Source organism: Poecilia latipinna, unplaced genomic scaffold, assembly GCF_001443285.1.
Source record: "Poecilia latipinna isolate Pla-1442-1.1 unplaced genomic scaffold, P_latipinna-1.0 Scaffold3, whole genome shotgun sequence".
NCBI lineage: Eukaryota > Metazoa > Chordata > Actinopteri > Cyprinodontiformes > Poeciliidae > Poecilia > Poecilia latipinna.
Genome location: NW_015112619.1, coordinates 671,197 through 687,471, shown reverse-complemented (window position 1 = coordinate 687,471; position 16,275 = coordinate 671,197). Strand labels below are relative to the sequence as shown.

The window sequence follows — 16,275 nt, the reverse complement described above, 5'->3', positions numbered from 1 at the left end:
TTTCTTTGGGAAAAGGCAAAAAAACAAATTTTTCTGGTTGAAAAAAAAAAAAAGAGGTTAAGGGGGTTTAAAATTTTGGGAAAACCCCGGAAAACCCCCTTCATTTTTTTTTTTTTTTTTTTTACCTCAGACTAATATGTGTTTATGTCACTTACCACAGTAAACACAATTGCATGCAGGCTTTTAATTTGCCACAAGCTTCCCAGAGCGCACACTCTCACGAGATTTTGTAAAGTTGATCCCTGTGTTTGTGAGTGCGAGTACGAGAGTCCGAAGCACATGGAGGGCATTCAGCTTGGGTTACGCGTCATATGATATCTGCACATTAATGCACAGCCTCACTCACGCTGCAAGATCAGCGACTTGCAGGTGACTTGGCTTTTCAGCGAATCTGTGTTTAAGTGTCAGTTTCACTGCAGAAGTACTCTCTCGTTTTGCAATGTAGGTCAGCTGAGCTGAAGCTTTCTCTGCTTTCCATGCACCTTCAGCTTTCCACTGCTCAGCTCGCTCTCTCTTTTTTTTTTTTTTTTACCATCATGAGATGGTTCCTTATTTTACTCACTGCTGTCTCTGCTCAACAGTCGTAGGTGTGGTATTTCCTTTTGTTTTTCTCTACATGTATCAACACTTCCAATCACTAGCATCACTAATATGTTTCAGTTGCTTATTTTTAACCATGCAAAGGTTTTGTTATTTTCAACTGCATGTAGACATTTGTAGAATGTAGAGCTGCATACTCAGGGTTATATGAAGAGTCTTGATGTAAATTTCCAATGCTGTACGGCTACAGTAATTTAAAATATTGTTTCCCCCTTATAGATTTCTTTCATTTTTGCTTCCCTGCAACTTTCAAATGTATCACAAATCTATCAGCTCATCAAACTAATTTTAATATCAGACAAATATATCAGAGAAGTATTTGCTTCTGTGCTTTAGATAATTGTCCAGCTGTGTAAATTCAACTGGAGGTTTGAGCTTAAGGTTACAAATGATTACTGGAAATGATTTTTTCAGGAATTTTTAGTGGAGGGCAAAATTCATGATCCATCAGCTGCTAGTTGTTCTGGTCTAGAAACTCCAGACCCTAAAACTTCTACCATGCTTGACTTCCAATATGATTTTTTTTCTCTGAAATGCTATCCTAGTTTCTTTTGGTCAATAGTGTTATTTTTATTTTATTTTATTTTTTTTCATGTGAGGTCTAACACGGCTGACATCTTTGCTTAACCTCTTTGTTATTGTTGGAGGAAATAATGACAGCTTTAGCCAATGTTCTGGGTTTTTTTGTGACCTTGTGCATTAGTTGTCTACATTCTTTTAAAGTCATTTTGGTAGGCTGCCCACCCTTGATCACTGTTCCACACTTTATCATTGGTGGATAATGGCTGGACCATTGTTGACTGGAGTCCTGAAGCAAATAAATTAATTCATATCCTTTTCGAGACAGATGTATCTCATTTACTTTCTCATCAGTTCTTGATACATGGTGTTGCATCATGTGTTTCTTTTGAGAACTTTTTAGCCTATATTTTGTTATTTAAGAGGCAGTAGTTCAGCCTATTATCAGTCCTGGTTGTTGCTAGTAAAATAGCTTTTGTGGTTATTATCATAGGTAATTCAAGATTTAACTTGAAGGGTTACTTTTTCATACAGTGTCGAGTTGGTCTGGACCTTAAAACAGTTTTACTGAAGAATGGATTAAGGGAAATGATATTTCATTGACTTTTGTTTGATAAGACAAGAGCAAATATTTTCTTTCAAGCTTCGAATGCTTATAATTTCAAAATTTTTTTATGATTTTATATTGTTTTGTTATGCAGTTGTTTAAATCATCCACGTTATATATTATTTATTTTATTTTACCAAGAGGTTTGCATGTATGTGTTGACCAGTCTTTTTTGCTTAGCAAAGAAAAACACGGTACATGTCTCACAAACTGCAGTGTAAATAAATCTGCACTTGCTGCTTCTATGACGTCAGAAAAATCTCTCATCTGATGCATCCAAAGTTTTACTTATTTGACTTTTAATTAGAAAGCATCAGCTTGTCGGGGACAGTTTTTTTTTTTTTGTTTTTGTTTTTTCTTATTTTATTTTTACTCGCGAAAGCATATCAACCCAGAGTGAAACCGAGTAATAATCCCTAACAGATGCTGGGAGGAAAGAAGCAAATATAATAAGAAGAGAGAAATGAGAACATCAAACTATTAGATGAAAAAATGATAATTGAGAGCAAAATTATATTGCTGAAGATGTGGGCAGGCTGAGGCAGGAGAGTGGGGTGGAGGTGGACTGACAAAGGCAAGTCAAAGGAAAGTACACCTCAGCATTTAAACATCACCTATCAACTGGCACCATTCAACACACCTTTGAGTCATGGCTACCTGACTGAACAGAAATTCTGATAGTGTGAGTGTATCTATATAAAACAAAGTCTATCTTTCTGTGTGTGTATATGCGTGTTGGCTACTCTTACACTTGTACCAATGAATGTGCATGTGTGTTTACTCCACTGTTCAACTCCGGGTTGTAAAATTTAACTGTAACAGTTCTTAAAATACAGAAAATCTGCTTTCGAGGCCAGAAGTTTGTTGTCCTGTAGAGGAAACCTATGCGTGCACACTTAAGGTAGACACACTAGCTCAATGCATGTGGTAATAATCTAACAAAAAAATGTAATCAGGCTTAAAAAAATGATTTAGCAACCGTTTTTAGGCATTTAATCTTGAGAATTTATACCAATTATGTTTTCTTGGTGAAGGAGAAATACCATTACCTCCGAGAACAAGTGCAAAGTGTGATGAAAACCTGGCAGACAAACAGCCTGCAACTGCCTGGATAGCAGAAAAATAGTGAATGTGATGTGTGAAGATAAACAAAACGTTATCCAGACAAAATTATTTCTAAAATTTGCCCTATGATAAGAATTATGACTCCTTTAACCTTCTTTTATGTCATTCTATTAAGGGTTAGAAATAGAATTAAATAATGAAATAAGTATCCATGGAAGGGTATGGATATTTCCATTACCCTCTAGATATGGAAGTCAGACATCAAGTGTTTCATTTCTATGTTAAGAAACTTTCAATAGATGTACAGACTCACCATGTTTTCTTGATAAGGCAGACCAAAAAAAAAAAAAAACTTTTTATCTTAGAAAGATAATAATCTGAACTGTATTTCACTCTAATTATCATACTGTTAATAGTTGTTAATAAATGAGTGTTAGATCGTTATTATTTTAACTCATCACTGCATTTATTTAAAATGGTGTTCAGTCTTTGCTTTCACAAGATATAATACAGTATCATTAGTTTAGCAACAATTTGTATGTACCCCACCATAAATGCTTTGTTTTACACAATATTACTTAAGACTGTCTATTCACTTTCCTAGTAGTGCAAGGTGCAGTCACACCAGAAACCAGTTGAACTGATAAAACAGAGAAATGCTTGCGCTCCTAAGCTGTGTATTTGATATACATTCATGGCGTGTGCTGCAATAAACAATTTACCATGTGATTTTTTTTGCAAGAAAATATGCATGGCACCTATTATTCTTATGGCACTAAAATGCCTGTAAGTTTAGTTGGTCTATGACTGAAGAAAAGAGAGTGAACATAATTAATACGACCAGGGGTCACCACGTGCATGCACCGCCGTGATGTGCCTGGTTATGTATGAGCGAGAGTGTATTTATAAGAGTGCATTATTGAAGTACCGATACATTATTTATAAGTTCACACCAAGCTGTTCTTTAGCAGTAGGGAGTCATAGTTAACAGATGGCACACATCACACAAATATATTTACTATTACATGGCGTACACATTTCTGCACACAGCAGAGTATTCTGGGTTTATTGTTTTAATTTTTCACACTTTATCTACCAAAGACTTTTGCTAACAGGATTTTTTGGATGATATACTTTTATCACATATAAATTTTATATCTGACATTATATTCTCTTCTTTTTGTGAACTAAAGTTTCAACTAATGTTTTCCTGTTTTAGATCAAATAGTGCTACCAAAGTTAACTCTATTTCCTAAAAGCTAAATATTGAAAGAGATTCAATACAATGCACCAGTCCCTCCTGCAGCAAAACACACGTACAACATCATGCTGCCACACCTGTACTTCATAATTGTAATGGTGTTCTTAGGCTTGCAAGTCTCCTTCTTTCCCTGCCAAATGTAACAATAGTTATTATGACCAAAAACCTCAGTCTTAGTTTCAGTAGACCACAGAACTTGTCTCCAGCAACAGAGTGTTTGTGCTGGCAAGCATTTGCAAACTAGCTTTTTATGTTGACTTTAGAGGAAATGACCTTTTCCTCTTTGGGCTGTAATAGAAAATTTCATTTTTAGCCTTATTTCATCTTTGATGGAACTGATGATACTTTTTGTTTTACGATTTATTTACTGACTATATCTGCTGTGTTTTTGTATTTCTGCAAGATGTGCTTTTCCATTGAAGAAGTTTCCACATAATGTTAGATGTTTCCACAGCTGTGATAGTATAAGAGACATGAAGACGTCTTGGGTAAAATGCTTAACCTGGAAATTGTCTTAAAGGACTGACATGTGTGGAATGTTGTTTGTACCCCTGTTTGACCTGAAGTCATGAGTAACTGACAAAGAAGAATTAGAAGTTTCTCCTGAAATCCTTATCGACTCTCTTCCCTGCCATAAAACATTTCCCTCCCAAAAGTGAGGGGTAGTTCATGAGGTGGGGTTAAGGATTGTCTTCTGTCCATCTGGCAGTAGAGATAAGATCAGACTTTCCGTGGGTCTTTGCCTTGGTGACGATATAACCATGTGATGTGTGTCATTCAGAGCTCTTCTCCTGACTGCGTTCAGTGAGACGGGTCTTCGAACGCTTTTGCCCTCGAATAAAGAAACTTAAAGACAAAGATTAATCTTTCTCTTATTATTGAAACAGATTCTCATTCTTTGATTAATGAAATTTCCATAAAAAGGCTTTTAGCCCATTTTGATCCAAGTGTCAGAATGGTGAGCTTCTCTTCTCTTCAGCCAGCATCTTCACAAGGTCTCTTGCTTTTGTTCTGGGGTTGATATAAGTGTGCCTCACCAAAGCACGTTCATCTCACAGACACTGAACTCGTCTCCTTGCCCTTCCTAAAAAAATATGATGCATTCCCACACTGTTTATACTTGCATATAATTATTTGGCACCTTTAGTCTATGAAAATTGGTTTGGAAAGAGAATTGAAGTGGCTCACAACTCTCTTGCTGATATGTTGACTGATTTCTTCTCGAGTTGTCACCTTAGATTTCGTGCACAGGCATGACTCAAATAAACCCAAATGTTGTGAAAACCCGTCAGAAGGTCAAAGTGTCACGACATGTCACTAGGGCTTTATGAAATTATTTAAAAGCATACTGATCTTAGAGTTCATAAACTTCTGAATTTCGAAAAGGTTATAAAATCTTTAAGCAAAAGTCATTCTGAGAATATTCTGACATTTCACAAATAGAAATACCGTTTTCTATCATTGAAAACAGTATGTGTTTTCAACCTTTTTTATGTGAACTTACATACAAAAGGTAAAATTTTAGTTATTCTCAAACACGTGGTGCATCTAAATATCCGTAGATGTAAGGAACATCGACAAGATTAGTTTTATAATTGGCCAATGCCCACATTGCCTTGCAATGTACTGAGTCTCTCCTTCAGAGTTGCCCACCAATAAAAATGTTTTATGTAGGGCCTCTTCTTTTAGCTTTTTGCAACAGGGATGACCTCATATTTCTATAACCTATGTTTATGTTTCTTGCCTCTTCCATTTACTGTTTCAACAGTTAAGTTTTTCTCTTCTACAGGCTTCCGCTCTGTGTGGGAAGACTTTCTTTTGGAGGGAAATGATTCCACATGAAGTACAACGTACTCGGCCCCCCATCATCCTCTGCAGCAGCAGCAGCAGGCGTAACGTTGTGACGCTCTCTCATACCAGACTGGGCTCAGCCCTCGGCCACTGAAGATTCCTGGACAGATCTGGCCACCCCACTCCTCCCATTAACCAATCTCCCATTATCTCCATTTCCGATCCTCATTTCACTGAAACACAATGTTTGTCAGCTGTTTGGAGTAAAATGGAGGAAGGTTTTTAAAGGTTTATTTGCAATTGACCTGAAAAAGGAATTAAGCATTAAAAGCAAAAAGAAAGGATTGAAGGAAAGTGACGAGGACAGTCGGAGTGAAAGTTCAAAACAAGAAAGGGAATCGTATTGGATCAATTTTAAATAAAGAATACAGCAAGTACAGTTGCGAGTTCAAAGACGTGAAGTGAAATCAGCATGAAGTCCAATCAGGAACGCAGCAATGAATGTCTGCCCCCCAAAAAGAGGGGCACATCAAGTACATTACCGCCTGAAAGTCGCTCTCCGGCTATACAACCTGTTCATGACAGACCAGAGAACACGGCCTGCTATGTTAGTGCAGCTGGTGGAAATGAAAGCAATATTAGTGCACATCATAGCTCCAACAAAACTGATGGGCCCCAGTATAAATCCCCCTCCACCTTATCAGACTCTTCCACCTCCTCTTCCTCTTTGAGGCTAGTATCATCTCTCCCCACAGTGTACACATCCCCCCTATCTCAATCTACGATTGGAGGAACAGTCCATTATACACAACTGCCTCCCAATATGCAGTTCATCGCTTCATCGTACACTACTCCATATACAAGCTACATTTCTCCTCAGATACTCCCACCTCCTCCGCCTCCCCCTCTCTCCTCCTCTTCAGCCACACAGAGACCATCGTACACAGAGACGTCACCTGCTCAGACGCTGGTCACCAAACAGGAACAGCATCGAGCGTCCTCGGGACGCACCTCCATGCCTCCTCCTTCTACGGACCCTTTCCCCCATCATATTCAAATGTCAACGTCACCAAGGACTGTGTCATCACCTCACCACCAAGGAGGCACTCACCTACCGTCCCAGTCCATGCATCACCACCAATCATTGGGGAAATATACAGATGGCTACAGCAGAAAGGAGGAAGGAACCAGACACAGAGAGCTCCATAACGGGGAGCTGGAGAGGGGTAGGAGATTTGGACCCCCACCAGAGCCTGGCCTCTTAAAGTCGGGAGGTAAATCAAGGGAGGACAGGTCCTCCTTGTCTTCCTTTGAGGCTCGTCATCTGGTTTTGCCGTCAGACTACTCTACTCATGATCACCTAGGGTTAAGAACCTCTGTCATGTTAATACCCAATAGCCATGGGGACCACCAGTTGGTACCACCCAGAGCCAGCCCTGAGAAACTGACAGCTTCCACGCCCACACACCTGGAGAAAGGCAGCATGGGTAAGCCTGTCAGTCGCCCACCCTCATCATCCAACACCACCTGCTCTTTCACATTTCCACCTCCACTAAGTGCAGACAGTCTGAAAGCTGCTGTCGGCACACTGCCGCCCCAGACTGTTATCCAGACCACCCACAATGCTTCAGAGCCACTGTCAATGGGACTCCCTTCGACAAGCATCTACCCACAGCAACCTCTTATTGGTTACATTACAGGGGGCAGTGGGAGCAGCTACCACACCGGCCTACAGCAACACTTGCTCATTCCAGGCACCCAACCAGTCATCATCCCAGTTAGCGGAGGTGGGGTCCCCACACTAGAGCCTGTAACCTCACACATCACATCATCAACTCAAGCTGCACCTTTTCCTGCTACACTCCCACACACATACATCGCTGCCACTGCCCCGAAAGGAGAAACTGTGGAGACCCAAAGTGGCTCATACCACGTGGCTGCTCCAGGCGCAGTGGTTCAAGCCCAGCTTCATCTCCCCATTGTTCCCGCTCCACCAGGGCTAGTTGCAGCTTCCACTCCTCCAGCTCATTCAAGTACAGTGGTGTCCCCCTCACTCCCGCCGTATTTTATCAAGGGTTCTATCATCCAGCTGGCAGACGGCGAACTGAAACGCGTGGAGGACCTGAAGACAGAGGACTTCATCCAGAGTGCAGAGATTAGCAGTGAGCTGAAGATCGATTCGTCCACGGTGGAGCGCATAGAAGGGAGCCACACCTCACCTAACTTTGCCGTTGTTCAGTTCTCTGTTGGTGAGCATCGCACACAGGTAAGAAAAGTAAACAGAAGTACACCTAGAAATGTATCTCTGTACATTAATTATTGCCATTTATTAAGTAGTAGCAATTAAAAATTTAAGCCATAGTTTGTGTAGACAGAAACAACTACACTCTGAATACCTTCGAGATATTTTAGAAATTAAGATGTGGGTGGACATATTTGAATTGTGCATATTCTCCAAACACTGAGTAAAATGTACACATGCAAATTGAAATACAATCGTGTTCTACAAATTAAAGTATTATTAAAAAGTTTATTTCAGTAACTCAATTCACTAAGTGAAAAACATTACATAGATTAATTACACACTTAATTTCTGTTCTTGATAGTTGTCTTACAGCAAATGAAAACGCATCTAAGATTTGAATATTACATCTGACCAATAATAAGCATTTTTAATACAGGGTTTAATGTAAATAATTTTTTATATATTGGCTTAAATATATATATATATATATATATATATATATATATATATATATATATATATATATATATATATATATATTTTTTTTTTTATTATTATTTTTTTTTCAAAAACCATTTTTAATCTGACAAATTAGCCTTATTGGAATGGATACTGTATATGCATACACCCTTTTAATATCAAGTAGAAGAGTGCCTTAGAAAAGTTTAGAAATCACATTCATTTTATGGGTCAGGAACTGTTTGCCATAATTCTGACCGGATATTTAAATACCCATACTAGAATTGATATGGCTCATCTGAGTTTCCAGAAAATGGCCCAGTTTTTAAGCAAAATCCGCTTACTTTAATAATAGTGAAACAACCAATTTAGTTTTCTCTGTTTGTGACAGTTTGGGTGATCTTGTTGAAAATGGCTCACTAGTCTGACAAAGATTACAAATAAACTATAGAACTAATTTTTGAATAGACAAACCTGGTTTCTGGAAAGCTGTAAAGCCTAAATGAGCTGTAATAACTTTGTCATGTGGTGAAATATCCACTACAATTATTAAGTTATTGTATTAATTATTATAAGTTAAGTGTAACCACGTCTCAGTGAGTTGTGTAGATACATTTGACCCTGCATGTAAAATCTTTATTCAATGTGGATAAAAATAAAAATAAAAATCTAGACTAAATTTCAAAATGAGCAAAAAAAAAGTTTCATAAATTATTGAATATTGTGAAGATTATCATTTCCCTCCAAACAAGGGCAATTAAAAGGTATTAATCAAAACCCAAATTAAAACTGACATTGATGAAATTATTATTTCTGGTTGTAACTGTATATAAAAAAACATGCTGTAGTAACTATTGTCCCAGTTTATTAAGTTGGCCTCACAGAAAGACTGTCATCTCCTTTGAAATCAGTGACAATATAAGGCAAATTCAAGAAATTAATCGTTCTGATAATTTCTTTTTCACCTTTTAGAGAAACTGTCAAATTGTCAGCCTAATAGTTGAAGTGACTGTAATTTTGCCTTTAGAATCAGCCCAGATGGCTGCTTCCCACTGCTTCTATTATTTAAACAAAGTTAATAAGTTATCAACAGTAACTCTGAAGCGAGATGAAAAAAGAATTTCCCTTATTGGTTAAATAAAGTCTTTGCAAAAAGTGGTCAAAAATGCATTGCGGTACTTTATTTAAGATTCCCTGAATTGTAAACCATTTCACCTACAAGAATGCTAAGACCTGTAGTAGAGATGTCTGTTTGTTCATATGTGGTGATTATTATGTTGAATGACAAGTGTTGAGCTGCACCCACCTTAATTACTTTATTATCATGAATCTCAGGACTCGGCTGTTCCCCCTGTAATTAACTTCAATGTACTTGGATGACAGTCTTGTTGCGAACACGTTCTTATTATGAGCTTCACACAAGTTCAAAGAGTTGAGATCTGGAATCTATGCGACAGCTTGTGAAATTATTGAGTAAATCAGGCAACAAAATATCCTTCGATAATGAGCACATCTTCATAGAAAATACAAAATACTGCCTAAACCACTTCGCTTATTTGCAGTACTTTGTAGCTTTCATTTAATGAGCAATGAAAAGAATTTGGGCCTTCGGTTTAGCATGTTGAGGGAAATTAAATGAAAACCAAAAACTGACAAATATCTCAGACAACTTTTAAGGAGACCTTAAAGTTTTAATGTTAGTCAGAATTTGGCTTAAATAACATGAAAACATGAGTCCGTGTGATTAAGCGTGTTGGCGTTAACTTAACGGTGTGGGGTCCATTTGTACCATCATTTAGCATCATTTAAGCTCTAAGGATTGTTGCTAACCGTCTCCATCCATCTGAACACTGTACCTGTCTTCTGATGGCTACATTTAGCTTGATAGTGCACTGTGTCACAAGCAATTTTTTGAGGAATATTTCTGGGACCTTTTTGAATCTTTGCAAAGAAGAATCGAAGCTGGTCCCACCCAGTCCTAGCAAGGTGTGCCTAATAATGTGGCTTGCTAAAGTATGCAGAACTTTTTTTTTTCTCTGTAACTAAGATCTTTCAACAGCCTTTAGGGTTTTTTTTTTTTCTTATTTTTTCCATTCCTTATTTTCTCTCTCTCTCTCTCTCTCTCTCTCTTTCTCTCTCTCTCTCTCTCTCTCTCTTTCTCTTACACACACACATATATACAAATACCTACTACTCACTTTCAGAGTGTGCAATCAAGTCATTTCATCTTTGTAATGGCTCTTCAGCCCACGTCGCACATCTAAAATCCTCCCCCTTGCCAGCAACTCCTCTTTGATTCTGCACCCCACAAGATCTGACCGTCTCACCAAGCAGACTCAGCTTTCTCCTCCATGTTGTTTATTTTTTAAGACCATTTGAAGCAGCTTTCATCCTATACTACAAAAAGTTAGGCTGAAAAATACTGGCCAGTGTGTGTTTGGGAGGGTGATTGAAACATCTTAAACATCTTTGTAAGTTTGTGTTTCAGTTTTAATATCTCTTCATTTCTTCTGGTCCACTATTTTACATCCTGCTTTATTTCTATTGATTCTGAGGTTAAACCCATCATATAGACTGTCCTGATTATATGGGAAGCCATGCCAAGGTCATGTTCAAATATTATGTTTTGTAGTGTATATAGGTCAGCCTCGCTTCTGTCAGACTGCCTCAGGGCAGCTGTGGCTACTATCCAGTAGCTTGCCACCATCAGCACGTGAATGCATGCGTGAGTGACTGTAGTGTGAAGCGCTTTGGGGTCTTATGGACTTGCTAAGGTGCTATGCAAGTACAGAACCATTTAACATTTATCTAAATTATGATGGAATCCAAAACAAGATCACGTCTTTCCTTTCTCTCCCTGCCCTTCTTCCTGTGGGCTGTTCACAAAATCATAACAAAGATTGTTCATGCATTGCTTCTCTTCAAGTAAACTATTTTTTTTCCAGTTTCCAAAAACACTTTGGTTTAATTAGAAATCTTAAACAGACTGTATGTCTGAGTGTCTGTGCGTGGTCGTCTTTATGTTGCCTTGGCGATGGACTGATCAACATCTATAATCCATATTGATGCTTAGGTAGGCCTGTTCAGGGTCAAAAGCCATAGATAGATTCAGATTTTCCATTCTACATTTTCGTAAATTCTATGTCACAAGCAAATGTATAGTAGGAGATGGTGATTCCACAATCTGGCTTTGCAGGGTATTTAATAAATCGGGTGCCTTGAGGTGCTTCACATCAGATCTTTGTCTGTTTAGCTTTATAACTACCAAAACAGTCCAGGTCTGCCAAAAATGCTCTGAACAAATCTTGCACAGAACCAGAAAGCATTTGTAAACCTGTATTCTCTGAACAATCTCATATCATTTCATGAATGAATATTGCCATTTGCTGGTCATGCAAATGTACAATGTTGAATAAATTTTACATGCAGTGTCAGCATGTTTAGATCCATGTTTTGAATAAATGCTTTAACGTTTCCTTATTGCCCCTTTCTCTAGGTGAGTGTGGAGGTGTTGCTTGAGTACCCCTTCTTTGTGTTTGGCCAAGGATGGTCTTCATGTTGTCCGGACCGAACCACTCAGCTTCTGGAGCTGCCTTGTACAAAGCTTTCCGTGGGTGATGTTTGTATTTCACTCACTCTCAAAAACCTGAAGAACGGCTCTCTGAAGAAGACGCAATCTCTGGAACCAGAAAGCAACGCTTCAGTCCCTCACTCTAGCCACGGGCACCTTAAACCCCCTAGAGCCATCTCGGAAGCATCCCAGAGCTGCAGTGTGGGAAATTCCAGACACAGAGAGCGCGAGAACGGGATCAGCCAGCGGGAGAGCGGCGAAAGCGGGAGTGGGAGTGGAGGAGACCCCAGAGTGGAAAATGGAGATCTCACGTTTGGGGAAAGAGGATCTGTTTCCAAAGGTCAGGTTGCCAGGAGCACAGACCCCAGCTCCAGTAGGCCGTCGGGCAGCAGAAAGCGGAGGTGGTCTGCCCCCGAGGGCCGGAAAGTAGAAAAATCAGAAGAGGAGCCCCCTTTGACCTTGCCCAAACCTTCCTTCATTCCTCACGACGTGAAAGTCAGCATTGAGGGAAGGTCAAGTATTGGCAAGTAAAAAGGAAAGCAGGACTGTTAAAAACATTTGGGATTACAAAAGAAACAAAACAGGATTCTTCAGTAAAAGGAATGCCCACATTAATATTTCATTTGTTTATTTTATTGTTTGTTTTCTATCTTGAATACTGTACTGTAGAGGTAACTGTACTCTACGGCGTATCACCTTACATATTATCACATGAGCAATCGGTGCCGTTGTTGGTGATGTTTTCATGAGATGATGTATGCTGAGGGGTTGGGGAGGAGTACTGAACTTTGTTTTTGGTGGCTCTGTGACACACTGACACCACGCTCGATGGCTCTGCCCAGCCACAGACACTTTACACAATATGTAAATTTCACGCTGATGCAGGCTCTCTCGGTTTTTTCTTGACAGCAATTTCATTCCCTGGGCGCTTGTACGGAGATTGCCTGGACAAAAAAAAACAAAAAAAAAAACACGTCAACCACCGACACTTGCCAAGTTAGCAGTAAAACATCAGCTGATTTTAAAGATTAGGGATTTGTAGCTAAATCCTGAATGTAATTGTCAAAAGTAATTGCTATTTGGTACAATTTACGTCCATCTATTTTTTTTTCTACAAATGCGTCAGAACAAATCACGCAGGGGTCACCGAGTAGAGCCAGTGCGTCACATAGTAGAGAGGGAACAACACTTACTCTGCTTACTTTATTGACAGCAGAGTCTTTACTTTTATCTGTAGCATTTTCATCTTAATGTTTTAATTTTGTTAACCTCTCATCTTTTATCTCACAAGATAGTTGCTTTAAATGATTGTCAGAAAAAAACAAAAAACTAAATCAGGGGTCATTTATTCCTTGATTGAACCCTAGTTGGGTCGTTGTTGGTGTGTAAATGTGATACCCTAACCTGATACATACAAGTGCAAAACACACTGTGTTGGTGAGCATTGCTTTAAGAAAAGATGATTGTGTACAATCCTAATTGTATTTGATGAATCGCTTTGTATTTTTTGTCTGTTTAAAAGAGCTGCGTGAGAGGAACAAAGAGAAATTTTTTGCATGTGAGCTCTGAGAGGGTCAGGATGTTTCGAATCACTTTAAACACCTGTCACACTCACCCTACAGCAAAGCAGACTTTAGTTGTATCTTTATTCACACAGTACTGTATGTTTTTAGATTTTTTTTTTTTTTTTTTATTACTTGGAGAAAAGTAGAAAGTAGCAGCAGCACTTTGGAGAGGAGAAGCGTTTGGAAGAGCAACAGGGAGCTGATGTGCCATGGAATCATAAAGCAGTGGATGAATGTGACAGGTATAGAAGAAATTCTAGGTCAGACATGGATTAAACTGGTGGCGTATTGACGACGTTAAGTACAAATATAGTAATTTACGGTGCCTTGCAAAAGTTTTTTTTTTTATTTTGTCACATCACAACCACAAACTTCAATGTACTTTTTTCTTTTGGAGGGGGGGGGGAGGGGGGTTATGTAATAGATCCACACAAAGGAGTGCTTAATTGTAAAGTTGGAGTAGATCAATCCCGGTTGTTTTTGCTACTAAAAATCAGAACAATTTGTGACGTAATTTTTTTTACTTTTCATATTCAGCATATTTTTACCGGAACGTAAGTGCAAAATGTCTGGTTTTCTTCCAGCATGATTATGTATTTTGTTCCAAACGGTGTCTAATAAACTGATCAGCTTCCCTCACCCTGCTGAAGAAAGGCATCCTTGCAGCATCATATTGCCACCACTATGTTTCACAGTTTGAATCATATGTTCAGTGTGATGTGCACAGCGTTTTGCAAGGAGGCCAAAGATGTTTTGGTGCCGTCTCACGAGAGCGCCTTCTTTCACCTGTTTGCTGTGTCTCCATAGTTTGCTGCAATTTTTTTAAAATGACTTTGAATACCTTTCTTTCTTTCTACAGTGACTTCCTTCTTGCCACTTTCATACAGGCCAGATTTGTGGAGTGAAACCTGTCATTTTTACACAGGTTTAATTAACAAATGAAACTTGCACGGGGTTTTATTTTTGGCATCACAAAGAGGGTGTTGAATACAAATGCACACCACACTTCACTCTTTACAATTACCCGCTACTTTGTCACGCGAATGCAAGGCAACGTGTGGTTTTAATGTGACAAAATGTGTAAAAATAGCCATGTGGATTCTTTTGCAAGGCACCATGCACAATAGTAGACAAGTATTGGAATGTGTTTTCATAGTTTGGGCTGTGGGATAAAGGTGAACAGAAAAACAAAACAACAGCTTATTAACATCCCAGTGATGTTCTGTGCTAAACCAAGAGCTTAGAAACTCACACCACATCATTTTGAAGGTCACCATGTATTTTGTAACGTATGTGTGCATGTGTGTGCGTGTGTGTGTGTGTGTGCGTGTGTGTGTGTGTGTGTGTGTGTGTGTGTGTGTGTGTGTGTGTGTGTGTGTGTGTGTGTGTGTGTGTGTGTGTGTGTGTGTATGATGCTGGTCTGTGTCTCTCCATACACCCACACGCAGACGAAAAAAAAAAAAAAAAAACAGTACAGACCATCCCTGAAATCATTGACCTTTGATATGTACTGTATTTGTCAATACACTTTTAGATTTCTGCAGGTGCAAGCATATTTGGTGCACGGTGTCCCTACTGCAAAGACACCGGTGGACTGACATTGGACTGGTGCACACCGCTAGCAGTCGTGCTTCGTGGTGTGTTTGTGTATGGATGGGAATTTAGGAGTACGTGTGTGTGTGCGTGTTTGCGTGTACATGTGTATTGTGCATAGGAAAGAGGTAGTTATTAGATATATATTTAGGAAATGCTTAATGTCCAGTGTTTCTACTTGGAGTCTTTACTTACGAGAATCTTGCAATTTGCACATCAGGAGGAGGGAGTGAGGTGGAGACATGATTTTCAGCGCCCCTGTCCTGAAACAAACTCTAGACCACATAAAACACACTGGAGGAAACCAGGGTTTTTTTTTGTTTTTTTTTCTGTTCCACAACAGGCACTTCGCGACATTTAGAGCACATGCTTCTACATCAGCTCTTTAAATGTCAGTTGCGAAAAAAATGTATTTAAACACAGAGCAAAATTTAAATGTGCCTGCCTACTGAGTTTATTCAAAGATGGAATATTTTCTAGTGTCTCTCGAGATTTGCCCCACGATTTGCCCCACGGTCGAGCCCCTAGTGACGGAGATGGAGCGTCTCAAACAGCTGAAAGCCATTATCACTAAGACTTAGCGGTTACCTCAGCAAATGTGCTTGCCTGGTGGTTGGTATTGATGATTTTTTTTTTAAATCAGTGGTGTTAAAGGTTCGACGTAATTACACGCTGGTTCTTGCATATAAAAGTCCTTGCAATTTTGATTGTTTTGAAACATATGTAATAAAGGAACTTAGTTGCTTAGCTTTTACATTTTCTTTGTGTAAAACCCTTCACGCCAGATTAAGACCATACCATGATATTTAAATCAGCCAGGATGTTGATGATTATTGAACGGTCTTCTTTGATGCTTTAAGAAGACAATGTGCAAACTATTATGGGTAAAGGAGAATGGGAGTTACTCAAACAATTTAAGCAAATTTTTGCAATGAGATTATGTTGATTTATTGGTAGCATATCGGGGTCCTCAGTGAAGAAGCTTTACTTAGCGTTCGG

The 16,275-nt window shown here is 38.9% G+C and overlaps 1 protein-coding gene across 5 annotated transcripts in view; it reads left to right on the top strand.

Moving 5' to 3' along the window:
* Positions 1–15,934, top strand: part of atxn1a (ataxin 1a) — a 68,097-nt gene extending 52,163 nt beyond the window's left edge. For all 5 annotated transcript variants that reach the window (XM_015048910.1, XM_015048604.1, XM_015048761.1 and 2 more), the window contains 2 exons: positions 5,842–8,109; positions 12,044–15,934. In XM_015048910.1, the coding sequence (XP_014904396.1) occupies positions 6,316–8,109; positions 12,044–12,649 (2,400 nt within the window). In that variant the 5' untranslated portion in view covers positions 5,842–6,315 and the 3' untranslated portion in view covers positions 12,650–15,934. The remainder of the gene's footprint in view (positions 1–5,841; positions 8,110–12,043) is intronic.
* The last annotated feature ends 341 nt before the right edge of the window (positions 15,935–16,275 follow it).